The 23,274-nt window shown below is 49.7% G+C and overlaps 1 protein-coding gene across 1 annotated transcript in view; it reads right to left on the minus strand.

The window, feature by feature from the left end:
- Positions 1 to 23,274, minus strand: part of ZSWIM2 (zinc finger SWIM-type containing 2) — a 35,910-nt gene that overhangs the window by 4,266 nt on the left and 8,370 nt on the right. Inside the window, 1 exon segment of the mRNA XM_076340595.1 lies at positions 12,688 to 12,987. Within this exon segment, the coding sequence (XP_076196710.1) occupies positions 12,688 to 12,987 (300 nt within the window).

The raw sequence follows: 23,274 nt of genomic DNA on the forward strand, positions 1-23,274 counted from the left end.
TTCCGGGCGGTGGCATGGGGCACGGGATATGTTTCCAGCCATCCGGTGGTTGCCTCCACCATTGTAAGCACGTGGCGCTTGCCTTGGCGGGTTTGTGGGAGTGTGATATAATCGATCTGCCAGGCCTCCCCATATTTATATTTCAGCCATCGTCCTCCATACCAGAGAGGCTTTAACTGCTTGGCTTGCTTGATTGCAGCGCATGTTTCGCATTCATGGATAACCTGTGCAATAGTGTCCACGGTCAAGTCCACCCCTTGGTCACAAGCCCATCTATATGTTGCATCTCTTCCTTGGTGGCCTGAGGTGTCATGGGCCCACTGAGCTATAAATAATTCACCCTTATGGTGCCAGTCCAGATTCACCTGAGCCACTTCAATCTTAGCAGCCTGATCCATCTGCTGGTTGTTTTGATGTTCTTCAGTGGCCCGACTCTTGGGTACGTGAGCATCTATGTGACGGACTTTTACAACCAGGTTCTCCACCCGGGCAGCAATATCTTCCCACAATGTGGCAGCCCAGAGGGGTTTGCCTCTGTGCTGCCAGTTGCTCTGCTTCCATTGCTGCAACCACCCCCACAGGGCATTTGCCACCATCCATGAGTCAGTATAGAGATGGAGCACTGGCCACTTTTCTCGATCAGCCATATCTAAAGCCAGCTGGATGCCTTTCACCTCTGCAAACTGACTCGATTCACCTTCTCCTTCAGCAGTTTCTGCGACTTCTCATATAGGACTCCACACAGCAGCTTTCCACCTCCGATGCTTTCCCACAAGACAACAGGACCCATCAGTGAACAGGGCATATTGCTTCTCATTTTCTGGTAGTTTATTATACATTGGAGCCTCCTCAGCACACGTCACCTCCTCCTCTCACCATATTCCAAAATCTTTGCCCTCTGGCCAGTCCATGATGCCTTCCAGGATTCCTGGGCGACTGGGGTTTCCTATTCGAGCCTGTTGTGTGATCAGTGCAACCCACTTACTCCACATAGCATCAGTTGCATGATGTGTACGGGGGACCCTCCCTCTGAACATCCAGCCTAGCACCGGCAGTCGGGGTGCCAGGAGGAGCTGTGCTTCGGTGCCGATCACTTCCGAAGCAGCTCAAACCCCTTCATATGCTGCCAATATCTCTTTTTCAGTTGGAGTATAGCAGGCCTTGGATCCTCTGTATCCCCGACTCCAAAACCCTAGGGGTCAACCTCGAGTCTCCCCTGGTGCTTTCTGCCAGAGGCTCCAGGTAGGGCCGTTCTCCCCGGCTGCGGTGTAGAGCACATTTTTTACATCTTGTCCTGCCCGGACTGGCCCCAGGGCTACTGTGTGAACTATCTCCTCTTTAATTTGTTCAAAGGCTTGTCGTTGCTCAGGGCCCCATTTGAAATCGTTCTTCTTTCGGGTCACTTGATAGAGAGGGTTTACAATCAGACGGCAATTTGGAATATGCATTCTCCAAAAACCCACAAAGCCTAAGAAAGCTTGTGTTTCCTTTTTGCTAGTTGGTGGAGACATGGCTGTTATTTTGTTGATCACATCCATGGGGATCTGACGACGTCCATCTTGCCATTTTATTCCTAAAACCTGGATCTCCTGTGCAGGTCCCTTGACCTTACTTTGTTTTACGGCAAAACCAGCCTTCAGCAGGATTTGGACTATTTCCTTCCCTTTCTCAAAAACTTCTCCTGCTGTGTTGCCCCACACGATGATGTCATCAATGTATTGCAGGTGTTCCGGAGTCTCACCCTGCTCCAGTGCAGTCTGGATCAGTCCATGGCAAATGGTGGGGCTGTGTTTCCACCCCCGGGGCAGTCGGTTCCAGGTGTACTGAACGCCCCTCCAAGTGAAAGCAAACTGTGGCCTGCACTCTGCTGCCAAAGGGATTGAGAAAAATGCATCCTATCAGTTGTTACTTCAAAGAAGAGACCGACACCCACCTCACTACCACCTCCTTTCAGGTAGTTGTAGAAAGCAACAAGGTCTCCCCTGAGCCTCCTCTTCTCCAGGCTAAACAACCCCAGTTCCCTCAGCTGCTCCTCAGAAGACTTGTGCTCTAGACCCTTCACCAGCTTCGTTGCCCTTCGTTGGACATGCTCCAGCACCTCAATGTCTGTCTTGTAGTGAGGGGCCCCAAACTGACCTATCATCTTTGATAGGTCAGTTTCTTCACAGCCAAGACAAGGGAGGAAGATACTTTCTTTGTATTGCTTGAGTTGGCCAGCCAGTTCATCCACTGTTGGTTCCTCTCCATGTTTCCAGGTCAGTATTGCCAATGAGTTGGCATAGGACGATGGTACAAATTTCTGCCACATGGGTCATGCGCACTGGACTTCATCTGGATCTTTGGATAGCTGTTAATTGTTCAGGTCATCATAAATCACGTCCAGCACAGCTAATTCTCTCAGGTACTGGATACCTCTCTCCATGGTGTCCGCTTGCCTGGGTGACATATAACATCTTCCTTGAAGGGATACCTTTCCTTCACGCCTGAGAGGAGTTGCCTCCAGAGCCTGAGGGCTTGTGCCCCTTTTCCAATCGCTTTGTCGATGCCCCCTTCCCTAAGAAAGGGATCCCAGCTGCTTGGCTTCCCTACCCTCCAATTCCAGGCTACTGGCCCCATTATCCCAGCATTGGAGCAGCCAGGTGACAACGTGCTTGCCTGGACGATGGCCAAAATCTTTTCGCATATCTCGCAGCTCACTCAGGGATAGGCATTGGGTGGTTTCTGTCTCATTTATGAGTTCTTCCTCTTCTCATGATGGCCCTGCTTTTTCATCATCCCTTACTAAATTAACTGACTTTCGCTTCCAAGATTTCTTCTTGTGTATAGGGGTGACTGATACCAGGCTCTGCTACAGGCCCACGAGGTAAGTGAAGTCCTGATGCTTATAACCTACGAGGGGCCCCCCGCAAGCTGCAAATGTTCTACAGACAACATGGTACTCTGTGGGCAATCGGGAAAGGTGATGAACCATCCCATACCCTGAAAGACACTATGCCTGACGTCCCTGCTGCTTTCTTGAGAAATGTTAAAACTCCATATACAGATGCATACAAGATGCCCCCCCTAACCCCTGCTAGATAATCTCACCATCAGTCCTATTGAGAGAAATGATACCAGCAACTCACACAGCATACAGCAAAACTGGTAAAAAAAGACAAGGTTCCATCTTCAATAGAGTCAGGAATTCCAGGAAAATGCAATGCACCTAGAATAAAAGAAAAATATGCATGCTATTAAACCATCTTACTACCCCTAAAGACTCAATACAAAATTACTGACCTGAAAAAAACCCCGAACAAACTGCATTCAAGTGTACTTTCCACTATATATGCTGCTTAACCTTGGCTGGTCCTGAAGCTCTTACCTCAGACACCTCTGCTTCTCTAAATCATAGAATCATAAAATAGTTTGGGTTGGAAGGGACCTCTGAAGGTCATCTAGTCCAACCCCCCTGCCATGGGCAGGGACATCTTCAACTACATCAGGTTGCTCAGAGCCCAGTCCAGCCTGACCTGGAATGTTTCCAGGGATGGGGCAGCCACCACCTCTCTGAGCAACCTGGGCCAGTGCTTCACCACCCTCAGCGTAAAAAATGTCTTCCTTCTATCTAGTCTAAATCTACCCCCCTGTAGTTGAAAACCATTCCCCCTTGTCCTGTCGCAACAGGCCCTGCTCAAAAGTTTGCCGCCATCTTTTTTATAAGCCCCCTTGAAGTACTGATAGGCTGCAAGAAGGTCTCCCCGAAGCCGCCTCTTCTCTCGGCTGAACAACGCCAACTCTCTCAGCCTTTCTTCATAGGAGGGGTGTTCCATCCCCCTGATCATTTTCGTGGCCCTCTTCTGGACCCGCTCCAACAGGTCCATGTCTTTCCTGTACTAAGGACTCCAGAACTGGATGCAGTACTCCAGATGGGGTCTCACCAGAGCACAGTAGAGGGGCAGAATCACCTCCCTCGACCTGCTGGCCACGCTTCTTTGGATGCAGCCCAGGATACACGATTGGCCTTCTGGGCTGCGAGCGCACATTGCTGGCTCATGTCCAGCTTTTCATCCACCAGTACCCCCAAGTCCTTCTCGGCAGGGCTGCTCTCAATCCCTTCATCCCCCAGCCTGTATTGATACCGGGGCTTGCCCCAACCCAGGTGCAGGACCTTGCACTTGGCCTTGTTGAACCTCATGAGGTTCACACGGGCCCACTTCTCCGGCTTGTCCAGGTCCCTCTGGATAGGGGTTGGGTCGATTCTGTCTCGTTTATGAGTTCTTCCTCTTCTCACGATGGCCCTGCTCTTCCATCATCCCTTGCTAAACGAACTGACTTTCGCTTCCAGGATTTCTTCTTGTGTATAGGGGTGACTGATACCGGCACGGGTTGGTTCTCTGGTTCAGCCGCGGTGCCTGTTGCGAGGGTTGGAGTAGCCGCACTGCCTGTCGCTTTGTCATCAGATCCAGAGACCTTCTCTTCCCCTTGAGGGTACTGAATAGTGTTGAACAGGGCTCCATAGGCATGGGCCGGGCCCCGGCACTTTGTAATTTGTGTCTCTCTGGAGTTGCCAGGGTGACAGCATGCTTTTTCCAAATACTTTACTAGCTTTTCAGGATTCTGCGCTTGTTCAGGGGTGAAGTTCCAAAACACTGGGGGTGCCCACTGTCCTAGGTACTTGCCCATACTCTCCCACGCACCCTACCACTCATTACTATCCAGCCTCAGGGTAGATCTCTGGGTGGTATTCTTAAATAGTTGCTTAAATTTAAACAAGTCCTGAACCACATTCAGGAGTAGGAGCAACAGGAACATGCTGGTTTGAACATCCCAAAGATACTCAAAATTCTCAAGAGCCTAGCCTGGAGGACACGGCAAAGGTAAAGGAAGGTGACTCCCCCCGTAAATTGGCTCTCTGAGGAGAAAAGGTACAAAGCGTAAGACGCTTGCCTTCAAGTGTACCTTCCACTATATATGCTGCTGAACCTTGGCTGGTCCTGAAGCTCTTACCTCAGACACCTCTGCTTCTCTAAGTGCCAAACACATCTGCCCAAATAGCTTAGCCAGCTCAAAAGCTGCAGTCGCCCGAAGGAACAGCAGAGCACCGACACCAGAGACGCCCAGGAGCAGAGCGAGCTCCCTGAGGAGAGGCTGTGGCTGGGATGGCCCCGGCCCCGCCCACCGCCCTTCCCACAATCCCCTGGGAAAGGGGCGGGGCGAGCCACCAGAAGGCATAAAGGCGGCCGGGGGTTCTCGCGTCACCTTGATTTACAGAGAAAGCGACCCTGCCTGGAAACGACGATACCTGCTCTTTTGCCACAACTGCACCCGTCACATCAGCAAGGTGACCGGGTAGGGAGTTAAACTGAATTTTTCTGGGGCGTGGATAGAAGAAGAGAGGCGTCATGCTAAGCTACGTAGGAAAGTAGTTCATTAAAGGCAATAACAATATTACTGTAAAAAATCGTGTGCTTTAGTTTGCTATAAAAACCCCAACAAAACGTTATGGGGTTACACTTCATTTCTCGCAAGACCACGCACGCTACCTAACTTCTACCAGAACTACGTTCTGGAGAGGGCTGAACGACAAAGCAGAATTAGCTCCTGTAAGAACCCCTTCTCAAAAACAGCTCCGGTTGCAAAGTAGATGATTATTTAGTGTAAATCACCGACGATTCAGAGGCACCTCGACAGCCTCTCCGACTGACTCCCTTAACAGAACTAGGTGACTCCCAAAGGACGGAAAACACAAAAACCCCCATGGAAATACAAGAAATGTATCAGAAACGGTATGAAGCAGCCTAATTAACACCTAAGTAGCTAGAACAAAAATGACTTGCAAAACACAACAAAAAACACCCCGGGAGATGTGTCGGTAAAAATAGAGGAAGGCTATCGCCTTCTCTGAGAAGCTCAAGAGAAGACCTGAGCCGACGGTAGACATCTTTGGGGTACCAGATACCAAATAGACGCATACTGGAAGACAGAAAACAGACCGCTGTGGAGCACAAAGATGGCTTCGGGAAAGGTTCTGACAGAACAAGAGGCATCGTCACAGGCATTAGAGAGGTCCCGAGGGGGCCAGAGAGACCACAGAAGTCTCGGGGATGCAGTGAGCTCAAAAGGGAATTGAACAAAGTACCGATGTCCTCAGGGGACCGAATGGAGGTGCACGGAACGGGTGAGAGGACAGAAAGACCGACCGGGGTAACAGATGCGGACTCAGGAAGGGTTCAGAGGGGAAAAGAGGGGTGCAAAGTGCCCTCCCAAGCTAGAACGGGGCTCTGGGGCATAGGGGTTGTCTCATAGGGAGCGGAGGACACCTGAGGGGGCCGGAGAGACCAAAGAAGCCTCAGAGAGAAGAACGAGGAACTCTGAAGGGGATTTCAACAAAGTACAGATGTCGTCAGGCGGCCAGGGGCTGAATGGGAAGGGAGATGAAGTGCTACAAGGTGCTGTGGAGAACGAGGAAGGTCTCAGGAGGCATCGTGACTGTGAGGAGAAGGGTGTTGAGGGGGGCTGACGGACAAAAGGCGGCTTGGGACAACAAGGAGGAACTCAAGTGATCGTCTGAGCAGAGTACAGATGGTCTCGGGTGGCTGGGGGCTGAACACAGGAATCCTAGATAGCGTAGAGGAACAAATGAGTGCTCTACAGCTCAAAGTGCTCCAAGATGGATGTGGAGCACAAGGAAGGTCTTGGGATGCATTGTGACTGGGGGAAAAAAATGTCCCGAGGGAGGCAGAGAGACAGAAAAAGGACTGGGGACACGACGATTAAACCCAGAGGGGATCTGAACCGAGTAAACATGTCATCAGAGGGCCAGGGAACAAACAGGGGCACAGCTGGAGGGAAGAGAGGACAGAATGGCTGGGCTGGGTCCCAGATAGGTATGGACTCAGGAAGTCTTCTGAGGGAACAAGAGGGGTGCAGGGTACAAAGCTAAAAGTGTGCTAAGGGCAACCTCAAAGGTATCGATGGGCATCGTGACACCATTAGAGGGGTTCTGAAGGGGCCAGAGACACCAAAGAAGGCTCAGGGACACAGGGAGGAAGCCTGGAGGGGATTTGAAGAGAGTACAGATGTCCTCAGGAGGCCGGGGACCAAATGGAGGCACCCTAGTTGGCAGACAGGATGGTAAGAGCGCTCTGAGGCACAGACAAACCCGAGGACGGGGTTCGGAGGTAACGAGAGAGGATCAAAGTCCGCTACAGGGCTAAAACAGGGCTGTGGGACACAAAGAAGGTCTCGGGAGGCACGGTGACTGGGAGCAGAGGGGTCATGAAAGGCTCGGAGGGATAAGAGAGATCAAAAAGGAGGTAAAGGGCTACCAAAATGCTGTGGAGCACAAGGAAGGTCTCAGGAGGCATCCTAGGTGGCATAGAGAAGAAAAAGAATGCTCCTTTTTGGGAACGGAGATCTTAGGAGAGGTGCGATTGCAACAAAATGAGTCCAAAGGGGGCTTACGGAGCTAAAAGTTTGCTGCGGGGAACATCTAAGACCTCAGGAGGCATCGTGACAGTAGCAGAGGAGGGGTTCTGAGCGGGACAGCCAAAAGCAGGCTCGAGGACACGGTGAAGAAGTCCAGAGGGGATTTGAACAGACTACAGATGTCCTTGGGGGACCAGGGACTGAGCAGAGGTATCCTAGCTAGCATAGAGGACAACGTGAGTGTTCTGGAGATGAAAGATGGCATCAGGAAAGGTTCTCAGGGAGCAAGAAGGGTGCAAAGTGCGCTACAGAGCCAAAAGAGGGCTGTGGGGCACGAGGATGGCCTCAGGAGGCATGATGATGGGAGAAGGGTGCTGAGAGCGAAAGAGAGACAGAAGGCGGCTCTGGGACACAATGCAAAAGTCGAGAAGGTGTCCCAACAACGTACAGATGTCCTCCAGGGATGAGCGACTGAATGGAGACACCCTAGATGGCAGTGAGTAAGGTAAGCGAGCTCTGGGGCACAGAGAAAGCCCGAGGAAGGGTTCTGTCTGAATAAGAGAGACACAAAGAGGGCTGCAGAGCTGGAAGGGTGCCGTGGGCCACGAGGACAGTCTCGGGAGGCGTCGTGACAGGAGCGAGAGGGCTCCGGGGGGTGGTGGGAATGTGGACATAGAGACAAACAAAGGATTGCTGACACAATGAGGTACTCGGGAAGGGATCTGGACAGAGTACAGATGTCCTCGGGGGACCGGGGACCGAACAGAGAAATACATAAACGTGCACACAGAAACAAAAATTCAAATGTGAAGACATTAAGGAGGAAAAAATTTAAAAATAGCGAATAGATGGAGACACGGAAAGTAAATTTTAAAAGCAACTGGGTATGGGACAGACTAGAATGAATTAAAAAATAAAGATAGCAAACTGGATAAAAATGGGTTACAGAAAATTTAAAAGCGACGGGGTACAGGACAGAGAGGAAGCAATTAAAAAACAGGGAGAGTCATCTTGATAAAAGTAGACATAGAATGAAAAATTTAAAAGCGACAGGATACAGGAAACAGGAAAAAATTTAAAAACAGAGACAGAAAATGAGATAAAAGTACACCTAGAAACAAAATTTCAAAATGAAAAGAATTATGAGAGTAAAAAGATGGAAAATAGGGACAGGTTACTAGATAAAAGTAGACATAAAAGAAAACTTAAAAAGCGACGGCACTAAGGAAAGACAAGAAACAATTAAAAAATAAAGACAACGAATGGGATAAAAGTAGACAAAGGGCATTTAAAAAAAAGGATTAAGAAGACAAAGGAAAAAGATTGAAAAATAAGGACAACGAACTAAAACGCAGACATAGAAAATTTGAAAAGCAAAGGTGTGAAGGACAGACAAGAAAAAAATTAAATACAGACAGTGAACTGGATAAAAGGGGACATAGAAAATATTAAAAGCAACAGAGATTGGGGAAATGAAGGAAAAAAAATAAAACATAAGGACAGCAAACTAAATATTAACAGAAACGCAGGTAGTACATTTTAAAAGTGATGGGGATTAAGAGAGGAAAAGGTTAAAAAATAAATAGAGACAGAAAACTAAATAAAAGCAGACGTAAAAAAATTTTTAAAGCCATGGGATTAAGAGAGGAAAAAATTAAAAAGTAGGGACAGCAAACAAAATAGAGAGAGACATAGCAAGTACATTTTAAAAGCGGCGGGGTACATGACAGGCAGGAAACAAAAAAATAGGGGGATAGGGAGCTTGACAAAAGTAGGCATAGAAGGGAAATAGAAAAAGCGATGAGGTACAGGACAGAAGTAGTGAAAAGAAAAGACAGCAAAATAAAGACAAGGAACAGGATAAAAGTAGAAAGTTTAAAAAGCGGCAGGGATTAGGGAGATAAAGGAAAAACTTATGAAATAGGGACAGCAAACTAAAAGAGATGGAGAAAGAAAATTTAAAAAGCGAGGGCACAAAGGAAAGACAAGAAACAAAGCATAAATGCAAGGAAATGAAGACAGCAGTTGGGATAAAAAAAGACAAAGTTTTTAAAGCAACATTGATTAAGGAAATAAGGGAAAAAATTTAAAAATAGCATCGGCGAACTTAAACGGAGACGTAGAAAGACAATCTAAAAAGTGATGGCAAAGATGCGTGAGAAGAAATAATTTTAAGAAGACAGCAAAGGGAATAAAAGTAGGCATAGAAAGAACATTTAAAAAGCGATGGGGATTAGGGAAGTAAAGGGAAAAAATAAAAAATAGGGACAGCTAACTAAAACAGAGACGTATAAACAATATCTAAAAGGTGAGGGTACTAAGGAAAGCGAAATAATTAAAAGAGAAAGACAGTGACATGAAGACAGAACCGACGACTGAGTCCTTAGTGCTGCCTCTGGGAGAGGGAGAGAACAAGCAACTGTTATCCACATGGTGACTGTAGCCCTCCTCAGGCAGGAAGCCCTCCTTCTGCAGGTGCTTCTGGAGACACCGCTCCTTCCCCAAACTGATGCTAATGGCACCTGCATTTATGGAGAATAAAGCACATTCGAGGGCCAGCTTGCTGCCGTGAGGACAGGGTTTGGGGGCAGTCTGTGGCTACAGGACAGGTGCTGGAGCTGGGGACAGCTGCATAGGGTGAGCAGGGCTGGGAGAGTTTTGTTGAGTTAGGGAGGCACCCGGCACCTTTTCCAGGGGGTGGGATGGCCTCCAGGTACCCAGATGGGTGGGGGCGGCCATCTCCTGCGCCTCTTCCTGCTTCCTCTCCACCAGCTCTCAGAAAATCCCTGGGAGCTGCCCTGATGGGGCCCGACTCCCAACTGACCATCACACCCTTGCAGCCGGTCGGCACTCTCAGCAGGCATGCCCCAGCAGCACCATCCCCTAGGGCTGCAGCCCTTTCACACAGAGGGGCCGTCACCATCGGCCTCACCGGCCCCACCTGCGGCTCCTCCAGCCCCAGCCCACAGCTGCAGCCACGGCCCCTTACACCCACTGGGTAACCTGCTCCCCTGGACTCTCCGACAGCCGCTCACCAAGTACAAAGGACAACAAACACAGCCGTGAGTGCGAAGGAGACAGCAAGCGTTTATTCCTCAATGTGTGTAAGTCCCAGGAGCGAGTCTGCTCTGGGGCTCAGTGCCCATACGCTCCCCCTTCCCCTGGGACAACTCGGCAGTCGTTACTGGAGCGGCAGATACAGAGAACGAAAATACAGCGACGGGGAGCAGGACAGAGGAACAGAAAAAGGAAAATAAAATGAGGGAGAAGGACTGAGGAGCACAGAAAGAAAGGTACAGGGAAAAGGACAGCGAGATGGAGAAATCGTCCTTATTGAAAAATAATATTCATTTATATATAAATGGATTTAAAAATAAAACCCTGTATCTACTATATTATATAAGGGGTTTTAGAAAATAAAAAAATTCTAAGTAGAGATATATAGGGTCTTCAAATACTAAAATAACTCATGTACATATAAATTAAAAAAATAAAGGACTTTAAAATGAAAAAAGATTACATATATATGAAGGAATTTAAAATAGAAAAAAGGCTGGATAGAGCTATGTACACTTACTATGTGTTACATAGTAAGTCTAAATAGATATTATATGTAATGTTACATAGTAAGTCTAAATAGATATTATATGTAATCTAAGTAGATTATGTAAGTGTAAATAGATATCTAAGTCTAAATAGATATATGTGTAAATATATAGAAGTGTAAATATATAGAAGTGTAGGGAGGTCTAAATAGATATATGTGCAAATAGTCTGAAAAGATGTATGTGTAAAGGTGTATATATAAGTGTAAATAGATTAAATAGATATTCTATGTAAGTCTAAACAGATATATAGTCTAAATACATATTCTATATAAGTGTAAATAGATATATAGTCTAAACAGATATATATGTGTAAATGGAGATAATATGTAAGTGTAAATATGTCTATGTCTAAATAGATATAGAAGTGGAAATAGAGAATATATATAAAACATAAATATATTCCCTAAATATATATGTGTAAATAGATACATAAGTGTAAATGTCAATGATAGATAAGGTTTTTAAAATGCAAAGAAACCCTATTTATAGAAGGGATTTAAAAACTCGACACCCCCCCCCTCGAAATATCTCTCTATTGAAGATATAAAAGTGCTTCCAAAAGCTGCCCCTTCCCCCTTCTCCTTTTTGCCCTTTTCCCTTCCCGATTTGGGGCCGATTCCCCCAAACGGGGACTTTCCCCTGCGGGGCCGCGCACACAGAGCGGGACCTGCTGCCACGGCATAAAAATACCTTAAAACCCCTCATTCTGGGTCTGCAATGAGGGGGGGGGAAAAACCAAACTGGGGAAAAATACCCAATTTGGGGCTTCTGGGAAAGCCAAATCGGCCTGGATTTGTGCAGCCAGAAAGCAAAAAACCCCCCGTTTTCATGCACAAAAGCAAAAATCACCAGTTTTTATGTTGTGGAAAAGCATCAAAAAACCCCAAACCTGAATATTTTGGAAAAGCAAAAAACCCAATTTTTATATTATGGAAAAGCAACACCCCCCCAATTTGGGGATAATTTGGGGTGAAACGCCAGCAGTTTGAGGGGCATCGCTGGGGGTCATCCCAGCTGGATTATCCGGTGTGGGTCAGTTATCCGGAGCGGATTACCCATTGCGGGTTATCCCAGGTGAGTCGTCTGCTGTGGACTGTCCCGGGCGGACCCCCTGGTGCAGGTCATCCCCACGCATGACCCACCATGCACGTTTCTACCCACACATACCCCCCCCCGCCCCGTGTCTGTCTCCCCCCCGCGCGCGTGTGTTTTCCCCACGCCCCCCACATCCCCTGCCCTCCTGTCTTGTGCCCCCACTCCCCTCCTCCCTCCTCTCTCTCCCTCCATCCACCCCCCCAACCTTCTGCCTCCGGATCCCCGGGGTGCTGCCTGCACCCCCCCAACCCGCTCATTGCCCCCCACCCAAACTCCGACACCCCACCCCCCACCCTGCACCCCACTCTCCCGCGCTCGCTGCTGCCTCCCGCTAAGGAAACGCCGCTGCCGCCCCAGGCGCGCGCTGCCGGCGGCGCGCGGGGCGCGGAACCGCGGCGCCGGTGCCGCCCCCGGGCAAGCGCCGCCCGGCGGGCGCTCGCTGCTGCCGCCGCCTGCTGGCCGAAGCGCGGTACTGCAGGGCCGGCACCGCACAGGTGCGCGGCGCCGCACAGGTGCGCGGCGCCGCCGCCTTCGCTGGTGCCGCCTCGTGGCCCAAATGCGGTACTGCCACTACTGTGGCCCCCCCGCCGCGCCGGCGGCGGCCGGCGCATGCGCGGTGCCCGCGAGCAGCACGGCGGAGCGCCCGGCGCGGGTGCCGGCGGCGGGTGAGGGCCGGGGCCAGCGGCGAGGCGAGGCCCTTCGGCCGATGCGAGGGCGTCTCCTGCCCGCTGGCCGCCCGGGGGTGGCGGGACGGGAAGCTTCAAACCGCCCCCTGCGGCAGGCTCCCGGTCTGCCGGAGTCCTGTAGCCCCAGGTGACCCCCAAGCCCTGTCATGACGGCGGCGAGCTGGCCCTCGACGCGTCTCCAGAAGCCCCTGCGGAGGGAGGGGATTCGGCCAGGGGCGAGCTACGGTGATAGCGGTCGCTGCTGCTGCTGCCTCCCCTCTCCCAGAGGCCGCGCTGAGGACGCGGTTGTCGGTTCCTCCCCGGGGGATGCCGTTGACTGCACCCGCGTCAGGCTTGCGTGGGTTGTCTCTGCCCGGCCTCGCTCCCCTCGCAGCGTGGGCGCGGAAAGGGGCAGGTGGAGCGCCTACTGGCTGCGGACAGGAGCTGCCGCGGCTGAAGCTGGAGGCCAGAGAAAGGTAAAGCAGCTGAAGAACAAAATAAAGAGGATCCAGCCGGCAGCTGCCTCCAGCCGCAGACGGGAGACAGCCTGCCTCTCCGGGTGAGGAAGGATCCCTCTTAGTGTAGTCCTCAGCAGATCCGATCACCAGCGGGCACGGCAGGGTCTGTATGTGTAACCAAAAGCACAGTACGGCCATGCAGGGTGTGCACCTGTGAGGCTACTATCTGGGAAGCCTCATATCGTAAGAGCTGTAAGACACCAATCTATTCTTTTAGGTGGATGACAGTCAAGTGACCGGAGCTACAGAGGAGGAAGGGGGGAGGGGGAGAGAGAGACGGAGAAAGACGTGTCTGAACTGTCAAATTCTCCCAGCAGCTCCAAGAGTGGGAGCTGCAGTGAGTCCTGGACCCCTGGGGCCGTGATGCCCTTCTTCTGCACCCCGGTCCCTCCCTGTCCCCCCTTCTCTTTCTCTCACCGCTGTCATTTTTTTCGCTTTCCTGTACCTCTCCCTCTCTCGTTCTCCAAGTCCCCTTTCTCTGTCGTTCTACCTCTCCGTTTTCTTTTTCTCTCTGCACTTTTGTCCTGTTCCCCGTCCCTCTTTCGTTCATCCTCTGTCTCTGTCCTGCAGCCTATTGCTATTTTGGTCTTTCTCCATCTGCCTGTCTGTCTTCCTATCCCAATTTTTTTTTAATTCCTCCCTGTCTGCCCTTTAGCCCTTCACAATTCCACACCCCCCCCGCCCCCCCTCTGTCTGGCTCCATGTCCCTATTTTTCAATTCCCCTCTCTCTGCCTTGTATTCTAGATAGATGTTTTCTTTCTTACATTCTCTCGTTCCGGGTCCCTGTCCGTATGTTTTAATTTCTTCTCTCTCTGTCCCGTAGCCCATTTTTGTCTTTGTCATTCTCTCTCTCTAGCTCCCTGTCCCTATTCTTTAATTCCTCTGTCTCTCCCCTTTAGCTCATCGAGGTTTTTTGGTATTTCTCAGTCTCTCTCTGTCCACCTCACCGTTCCCTTTTTCAGTTCCTCCCTCTGCCCTGTGGCCCATCGCTATTCTTTGTTTTCCCCCCTCTCTCTCAGTCTGGTTCCCTGTCCCTTCCTCCTCTCTGGCCTGTAGCCCATGGCTATTTTGTTTCCACTCTGCCTCTCTCTTTGTGGCTCCCTTTCCCTATTTTTCAATCCCCCCTCTCTGCCCTGTAGCCCATCGCTGTTGGGTTTACGTGGCAAGGTGTTGTTAGATGGGGCGGGGCGCAGGGGCTGCAGGGGTGGGTTCTGTGAGAAGACACCAGAAGTTGCCCCCCTGTTGGGCACAGCCAGTTCTGGCTCCAAGATGGATCTGCGGCTGCTCAAAGCTGAGCCCATCAGCAATGCTGGTAGCGCCTCTGTGATGCCATATTTAAGAAGGGCTAAAAAATACTGCGCAGAAGCTGTGGTAGAGAAAATGTGAGTGTGAAACAGCCCTGCAGACACCAAGGTCAGCGAAGAAGGAGGGGGAGGAGGTCCTCCAGGCGCCGGAGCAGACATTCCCCCGCAGCCCGTGGTGAAGACCATGGTGAGACAGGCTGCCCCCCTGCAGCCCATGGGGGTTAACAGTGGAGCAGATATGCACTGGCAGCCCATGGAGGACCTCATGCCGGAGCAGGTGGATGCGCCTGAAGGAGGCTGGGACCCCATGGAGAGGAGCCCATGCTGGAGCAGGTTTTCTGGCAGGACCTGTGGCCCCATGGGAGGGACCCCACACTGGAGCAGAAGAAGAGCATGAGGAGGAAGGAGCAGCAGAGACAATATGTGAGGAACTGACCACAACCCCCGCTCCCCATCCCCCTGCGGTGCTCAGGGGGAGGAAGTGGAGAAGTCAGGAGCGAAGATGAACCCAGCAAAAAAGAGAGGGCTGGGGTGAAGGTGTTTTCTAGATTTGTTCTTATTTCTCCTTATCCTACTCTGATTTTGATTGACAATAAGTGAAATTATTTTCCCCAAGTCAAGTCTGTTTTGCCTGTGACAGTAACTGGCAAGTGATCTCTTTCTGCTTATCTTGACCCACAAGCATTTTTGTTGTATTTTCTCCCCCTGTCTTGTTGAGGAGGGGGCGTGATAGAGCGGCTCGGTGGGCACCCGGTGGCCAGCCAAGGTCAACCCACCACAGTTCCCTTCCATGGGGCTCCCTGTCCCTATTTTTTAATGCTTACCTGTGTTTCTTGTACCCCATCACTTTTGAAGCTAGCTTTCTATCTCTCTATCCCTATTTTTTTAATTCTTGCATGTTTCTTGAACCCAGTCACTTTTTAAATTTTCTTGCTACCTTTCCCTCCATCTCCCTGACCTGATTTTAATTTCTTGCCCATGTTTCTTGTACTCTGTCGCTTTTCGAGTTTTCTTCCTATGTCTCCCTCCATGCAGCTCCACGTACCTTTTAATTCTTGCCTCTGTTTCTTGTATCCTGTCGCTTTCAAAATTTTATTTCTACATCTCCCTCTTTCTACCTCCCTGTCCCTATTTGTTAGTTCTTGCCTCTGTTTCTTGTACCCTGTCACTTTTCGAAATTTCCTTTCTACGTCCACCTCTTCCTGGCTCCCTGTTTCTGTTTTTCATTTCTTGCCTATGTTTCTTTTCCGCTATCGCTTCAGAATTTTTCCCCGTCCCTCGTCTTGTCTCTATCTTGTTGTCCTGTTGGTGCCTTCCACCTCTCTCTCCTGCTCCCTGCCTGCCTTATTTGTTCCTCCATCTCTCTGTCCCCGTTTTTTTGCTCAATCTCTCCACCCTCCTCTCTCTACACTGTTGTCCTGCTCCCCGTCCCTCTTGTTCACAGCGTCCCGTTTTCTGGCTCCCTGTCCCACACCTCTTCTCTGTGTCCCTCTGTCCTTCCTCTTGCTTTTCTCTTCCCTTTTCTCCCTCTGTCCTGCTGCATTTAGGCACTGACCCTTGTAGCCAAGGATTTCTGATGTGCGTTAATGAATAAACTTTTCCTGCCGCCTCTGTGCCCCTGGATGTGTTTGCAGGCCCTGGGTGCAGAGCTCGTGGCTGTGGACAGGTCCAGGGGAGGGGGGTGATGTGCTGTGGGGCTTTGGCAATGGCCCCCTGTTCCCGATGGGCTCCATGGGGCTGGAGCTGGGGCAGCCCCAGGTGTGGCCAGTGAGGCTGAGGATGGGGCTGGCCCTGCTGTGTGAAGGGCCTCTGGCTGTAGAGGGGGCTGCCTGGGTAGGCCTGCCCGAGGGAGCTGACAAGGGGAACTGGCTGAGGAGGGAATCCAAGGGGGTCCCGCAGGCAGCTGCCTCCAGCAAGGAACGGCCAGTCCCTGCAGCGAGGAAGGATGTCTCCGAGCCGTCCCTGACAGAGCGCACCACCAGCACGCTCTGGTGCTGCGAGCTCAGTGCCTCTGTCGGCTGCACGTGTGAGCCGCTGGGAAGCCTTGTGGTGGAGAGAAAAGCGTTGGGGCGGTGAAGGTCTCCTGCCGGTGCCAGGAGCTGCGGTGAGTCGCGCATTCTCTCCTGTGTCCGTCTCTGCCGCCTTTCCCCAGACCTCTGCCCGCCTCCCTGCCTGCTCCTGCTTCTGTGTCCCTCTCCGCCGGCCCACCTACCAGTCTGGCTCCCCACAACTTGTTACTCTTCTGCCAGCTCTGCCCTGTACCACTTCACCTACTAATTTTTTTCTATGTGTCCCTCTCTGTGGCTCCCTCTCCCTATTTTTTAATGCTTTCCTGTGTTTCTTGTACCCCGTTGCCTTTTAATTTCTCTTTCTATGTTTCCCTCTCTCCTGCGCCTTGTCCCTATTTTTTAATTCCTCCCTCTGTCCTGTACCCCATCGCTTTTTAAATTTCCTATGTTTCCTTCTATCCATCTCCCTGTCCCTACGTCTTAATTCTTGGCTATGTTTCTTGTACTCAGTTGCTTTTTAAAATTCCTTCTATGTCTCCCTCTATCCAGCTCACTTTCTTGATTTTTTTTTTTTTTTTTAATTCTCCCCTATGTTCCTTGTACCCCATCGCTATTTAATTTCTCTTTCAACAGTTCCCTTTATCTGGCTCCCTTTCCTTAAATTTTAATTCCTCCCTTTCCTCCGTATACGCTGTCACTCTTTAAATTTTCTTTCAATGATGTTTCCTTCTATTCTCATCCCTATTCCTATTTTTTAAATTCTTTCCTGTGTTTCTTGTGGCCTGTCACTTCATAAATTTCTTTCTATGTCTCCTCCTATCCGATTCCCTGTCCCTATTTTTTAAGTCCTCCCTCTCCCTCCTGTACCCAGTTGCTTTAAAAATTTTCCTTCTATGTCTCCATTTATTTAGTTTCCTGTCCTTTTTTTTTTCCTGTCTGTACTATACTCCGTCAATTTTCAATTTTGTTTCTATGGCTACTTCTACCCAGTTCACCGTCTTTACTTTCTAATGCTCTCCTGTCTGTCCTGTACCCTGTCACTCCTTCAATTTTCTGTCTACTTTTATCAAGCTCCCTAACCGTATTTGTTGATCCTTTCCTGTGTCGTGTACCCTGTTGCTTTTTAAATTTACTTTTACATGTCTTTCTTTTTTCCTGTTCTTATTTTTTAATTTATTCCTGTCTTTCCTTGAAGCTGGCGCATTTTAAATTTTCTTTCTATGTCTGCGTTTTCATTTGCTACCAATATTGTTTGATTGTTTCCTCTCTTAATCCCTTGGCTTTTAAAATGTTGCTTCTGTCTACTTTTATCTAGTTTGCTGTCTCTATTTTTAGTTCTTTCGTCTCTGTCCTGTACCTCATCACTTTTTCTATTTCCCTTCTATGCCTACTTTTGTCAAGCTCCCTATCCCCCTATTTTTTTGTTTCCTGCCTGTCATGTACCCCGCCGCTTTATAAATGTACTTGCTATGTCTCTCTCTATTTTGTTTGCTGTCCCTACTTTTTAATTTTTTCCTCTCTTAATCCCATGGCTTTAAAAATTTTTTTACGTCTGCTTTTATTTAGTTTTCTGTCTCTATTTATTTTTTAACCTTTTCCTCTCTTAATCCCCATCACTTTTAAAATGTACTCCCTGCGTTTCTGTTAATATTTAGATTGCTGTTCTTATGTTTTATTTTTTTTACTTCATTTCCCCAATCTCTGTTGCTTTTAATATTTTCTATGTCCCCTTTTATCCAGTTCACTATATTTAATTTTTTTCTTGTCTGTCCTTTACACCTTTGCTTTTCAAATTTTCTATGTCTGCGTTTTAGTTCGTTGTCCTTATTTTTCAATCTTTTTCCTTTGTCTTCTTAATCCTTTTTTTTAAATGTCCTTTGTCTACTTTTATCCCATTCGCTGTCTTTATTTTTTAATTGTTTCTTGTCTTTCCTTAGTGCCGTCGCTTTTTAAGTTTTCTTTTATGTCTACTTTTATCTAGTAACCTGTCCCTATTTTCCATCTTTTTACTCTCATAATTCTTTTCATTTTGAAATTTTGTTTCTAGGTGTACTTTTATCTCATTTTCTGTCTCTGTTTTTAAATTTTTTCCTGTTTCCTGTATCCTGTCGCTTTTAAATTTTTCATTCTATGTCTACTTTTATCAAGATGACTCTCCCTGTTTTTTAATTGCTTCCTCTCTGTCCTGTACCCCGTCGCTTTTAAATTTTCTGTAACCCATTTTTATCCAGTTTGCTATCTTTATTTTTTAATTCATTCTAGTCTGTCCCGTACCCAGTTGCTTTTAAAATTTACTTTCCGTGTCTCCATCTATTCGCTATTTTTAAATTTTTTCCTCCTTAATGTCTTCACATTTGAATTTTTGTTTCTGTGTGCACGTTTATGTATTTCTCTGTTCGGTCCCCGGTCCCCCGAGGACATCTGTACTCTGTCCAGATCCCTTCCCGAGTACCTCATTGTGTCAGCAATCCTTTGTTTGTCTCTATGTCCACATTCCCACCACCCCCCGGAGCCCTCTCGCTCCTGTCACGACGCCTCCCGAGACTGTCCTCGTGGCCCACGGCACCCTTCCAGCTCTGCAGCCCTCTTTGTGTCTCTCTTATTCAGACAGAACCCTTCCTCGGGCTTTCTCTGTGCCCCAGAGCTCGCTTACCTTACTCACTGCCATCTAGGGTGTCTCCATTCAGTCGCTCATCCCTGGAGGACATCTGTACGTTGTTGGGACACCTTCTCGACTTTTGCATTGTGTCCCAGAGCCGCCTTCTGTCTCTCTTTCGCTCTCAGCACCCTTCTCCCATCATCATGCCTCCTGAGGCCATCCTCGTGCCCCACAGCCCTCTTTTGGCTCTGTAGCGCACTTTGCACCCTTCTTGCTCCCTGAGAACCTTTCCTGATGCCATCTTTCATCTCCAGAACACTCACGTTGTCCTCTATGCTAGCTAGGATACCTCTGCTCAGTCCCTGGTCCCCCAAGGACATCTGTAGTCTGTTCAAATCCCCTCTGGACTTCTTCACCGTGTCCTCGAGCCTGCTTTTGGCTGTCCCGCTCAGAACCCCTCCTCTGCTACTGTCACGATGCCTCCTGAGGTCTTAGATGTTCCCCGCAGCAAACTTTTAGCTCCGTAAGCCCCCTTTGGACTCATTTTGTTGCAATCGCACCTCTCCTAAGATCTCCGTTCCCAAAAAGGAGCATTCTTTTTCTTCTCTATGCCACCTAGGATGCCTCCTGAGACCTTCCTTGTGCTCCACAGCATTTTGGTAGCCCTTTACCTCCTTTTTGATCTCTCTTATCCCTCCGAGCCTTTCATGACCCCTCTGCTCCCAGTCACCGTGCCTCCCGAGACCTTCTTTGTGTCCCACAGCCCTGTTTTAGCCCTGTAGCGGACTTTGATTCTCTCTCGTTACCTCCGAACCCCGTCCTCGGGTTTGTCTGTGCCTCAGAGCGCTCTTACCATCCTGTCTGCCAACTAGGGTGCCTCCATTTGGTCCCCGGCCTCCTGAGGACATCTGTACTCTCTTCAAATCCCCTCCAGGCTTCCTCCCTGTGTCCCTGAGCCTTCTTTGGTGTCTCTGGCCCCTTCAGAACCCCTCTAATGGTGTCACGATGCCCATCGATACCTTTGAGGTTGCCCTTAGCACACTTTTAGCTTTGTACCCTGCACCCCTCTTGTTCCCTCAGAAGACTTCCTGAGTCCGTACCTATCTGGGACCCAGCCCAGCCATTCTGTCCTCTCTTCCCTCCAGCTGTGCCCCTGTTTGTTCCCTGGCCCTCTGATGACATGTTTACTCGGTTCAGATCCCCTCTGGATTTAATCGTCGTGTCCCCAGTCCTTTTTCTGTCTCTCTGCCTCCCTCGGGACATTTTTTTCCCCCAGTCACAATGCATCCCAAGACCTTCCTTGTGCTCCACATCCATCTTGGAGCACTTTGAGCTGTAGAGCACTCATTTGTTCCTCTACGCTATCTAGGATTCCTGTGTTCAGCCCCCAGCCACCCGAGACCATCTGTACTCTGCTCAGACGATCACTTGAGTTCCTCCTTGTTGTCCCAAGCCGCCTTTTGTCCGTCAGCCCCCCTCAACACCCTTCTCCTCACAGTCACGATGCCTCCTGAGACCTTCCTCGTTCTCCACAGCACCTTGTAGCACTTCATCTCCCTTCCCATTCAGCCCCTGGCCGCCTGACGACATCTGTACTTTGTTGAAATCCCCTTCAGAGTTCCTCGTTCTTCTCTCTGAGGCTTCTTTGGTCTCTCAGGCCCCCTCAGGTGTCCTCCGCTCCCTATGAGACAACCCCTATGCCCCAGAGCCCCGTTCTAGCTTGGGAGGGCACTTTGCACCCCTCTTTTCCCCTCTGAACCCTTCCTGAGTCCGCATCTGTTACCCCGGTCGGTCTTTCTGTCCTCTCACCCGTTCCGTGCACCTCCATTCGGTCCCCTGAGGACATCTGTACTTTGTTCAATTCCCTTTTGAGCTCACTGCATCCCCGAGACTTCTGTGGTCTCTCTGGCCCCCTCGGGACCTCTCTAATGCCTGTGACGATGCCTCTTGTTCTGTCAGAACCTTTCCCGAAGCCATCTTTGTGCTCCACAGCGGTCTGTTTTCTGTCTTCCAGTATGCGTCTATTTGGTATCTGGTACCCCAAAGATGTCTACCGTCGGCTCAGGTCTTCTCTTGAGCTTCTCAGAGAAGGCGATAGCCTTCCTCTATTTTTACCGACACATCTCCCGGGGTGTTTTTTGTTGTGTTTTGCAAGTCATTTTTGTTCTAGCTACTTAGGTGTTAATTAGGCTGCTTCATACCGTTTCTGATACATTTCTTGTATTTCCATGGGGGTTTTTGTGTTTTCCGTCCTTTGGGAGTCACCTAGTTCTGTTAAGGGAGTCAGTCGGAGAGGCTGTCGAGGTGCCTCTGAATCGTCGGTGATTTACACTAAATAATCATCTACTTTGCAACCGGAGCTGTTTTTGAGAAGGGGTTCTTACAGGAGCTAATTCTGCTTTGTCGTTCAGCCCTCTCCAGAACGTAGTTCTGGTAGAAGTTAGGTAGCGTGCGTGGTCTTGCGAGAAATGAAGTGTAACCCCATAACGTTTTGGGGTTTTTATAGCAAACTAAAGCACACGATTTTTTACAGTAATATTGTTATTGCCTTTAATGAACTACTTTCCTACGTAGCTTAGCATGACGCCTCTCTTCTTCTATCCACGCCCCAGAAAAATTCAGTTTAACTCCCTACCCGGTCACCTTGCTGATGTGACGGGTGCAGTTGTGGCAAAAGAGCAGGTATCGTCGTTTCCAGGCAGGGTCGCTTTCTCTGTAAATCAAGGTGACGCGAGAACCCCCGGCCGCCTTTATGCCTTCTGGTGGCTCGCCCCGCCCCTTTCCCAGGGGATTGTGGGAAGGGCGGTGGGCGGGGCCGGGGCCATCCCAGCCACAGCCTCTCCTCAGGGAGCTCGCTCTGCTCCTGGGCGTCTCTGGTGTCGGTGCTCTGCTGTTCCTTCGGGCGACTGCAGCTTTTGAGCTGGCTAAGCTATTTGGGCAGATGTGTTTGGCACTTAGAGAAGCAGAGGTGTCTGAGGTAAGAGCTTCAGGACCAGCCAAGGTTCAGCAGCATATATAGTGGAAGGTACACTTGAAGGCAAGCGTCTTACGCTTTGTACCTTTTCTCCTCAGAGAGCCAATTTACGGGGGGAGTCACCTTCCTTTACCTTTGCCGTGTCCTCCAGGCTAGGCTCTTGAGAATTTTGAGTATCTTTGGGATGTTCAAACCAGCATGTTCCTGTTGCTCCTACTCCTGAATGTGGTTCAGGACTTGTTTAAATTTAAGCAACTATTTAAGAATACCACCCAGAGATCTACCCTGAGGCTGGATAGTAATGAGTGGTAGGGTGCGTGGGAGAGTATGGGCAAGTACCTAGGACAGTGGGCACCCCCAGTGTTCTGGAACTTCACCCCTGAACAAGCGCAGAATCCTGAAAAGCTAGTAAAGTATTTGGAAAAAGCATGCTGTCACCCTGGCAACTCCAGAGAGACACAAATTACAAAGTGCCGGGGCCCGGCCCATGCCTATGGAGCCCTGTTCAACACTATTCAGTACCCTCAAGGGGAAGAGAAGGTCTCTGGATCTGATGACAAAGCGACAGGCAGTGCGGCTACTCCAACCCTCGCAACAGGCACCGCGGCTGAACCAGAGAACCAACCCGTGCCGGTATCAGTCACCCCTATACACAAGAAGAAATCCTGGAAGCGAAAGTCAGTTCGTTTAGCAAGGGATGATGGAAGAGCAGGGCCATCATGAGAAGAGGAAGAACTCATAAACGAGACAGAATCGACCCAACCCCTATCCAGAGGGACCTGGACAAGCCGGAGAAGTGGGCCCGTGTGAACCTCATGAGGTTCAACAAGGCCAAGTGCAAGGTCCTGCACCTGGGTCGGGGCAAGCCCCGGTATCAATACAGGCTGGGGGATGAAGGGATTGAGAGCAGCCCTGCCGAGAAGGACTTGGGGGTACTGGTGGATGAAAAGCTGGACATGAGCCAGCAATGCACTCTTGCAGCCCAGAAGGCCAACCGTGTATCCTGGGCTGCATGAAAAGAAGCGTGGCCAGCAGGTCGAGGGAGGTGATTCTGCCCCTCTACTCTGCTCTGGTGAGACCCCACCTGGAGT

The sequence above is a fragment of the Aptenodytes patagonicus genome, chromosome 6, assembly GCF_965638725.1.
Source record: "Aptenodytes patagonicus chromosome 6, bAptPat1.pri.cur, whole genome shotgun sequence".
NCBI classification, from domain to species: Eukaryota; Metazoa; Chordata; class Aves; order Sphenisciformes; family Spheniscidae; genus Aptenodytes; species Aptenodytes patagonicus.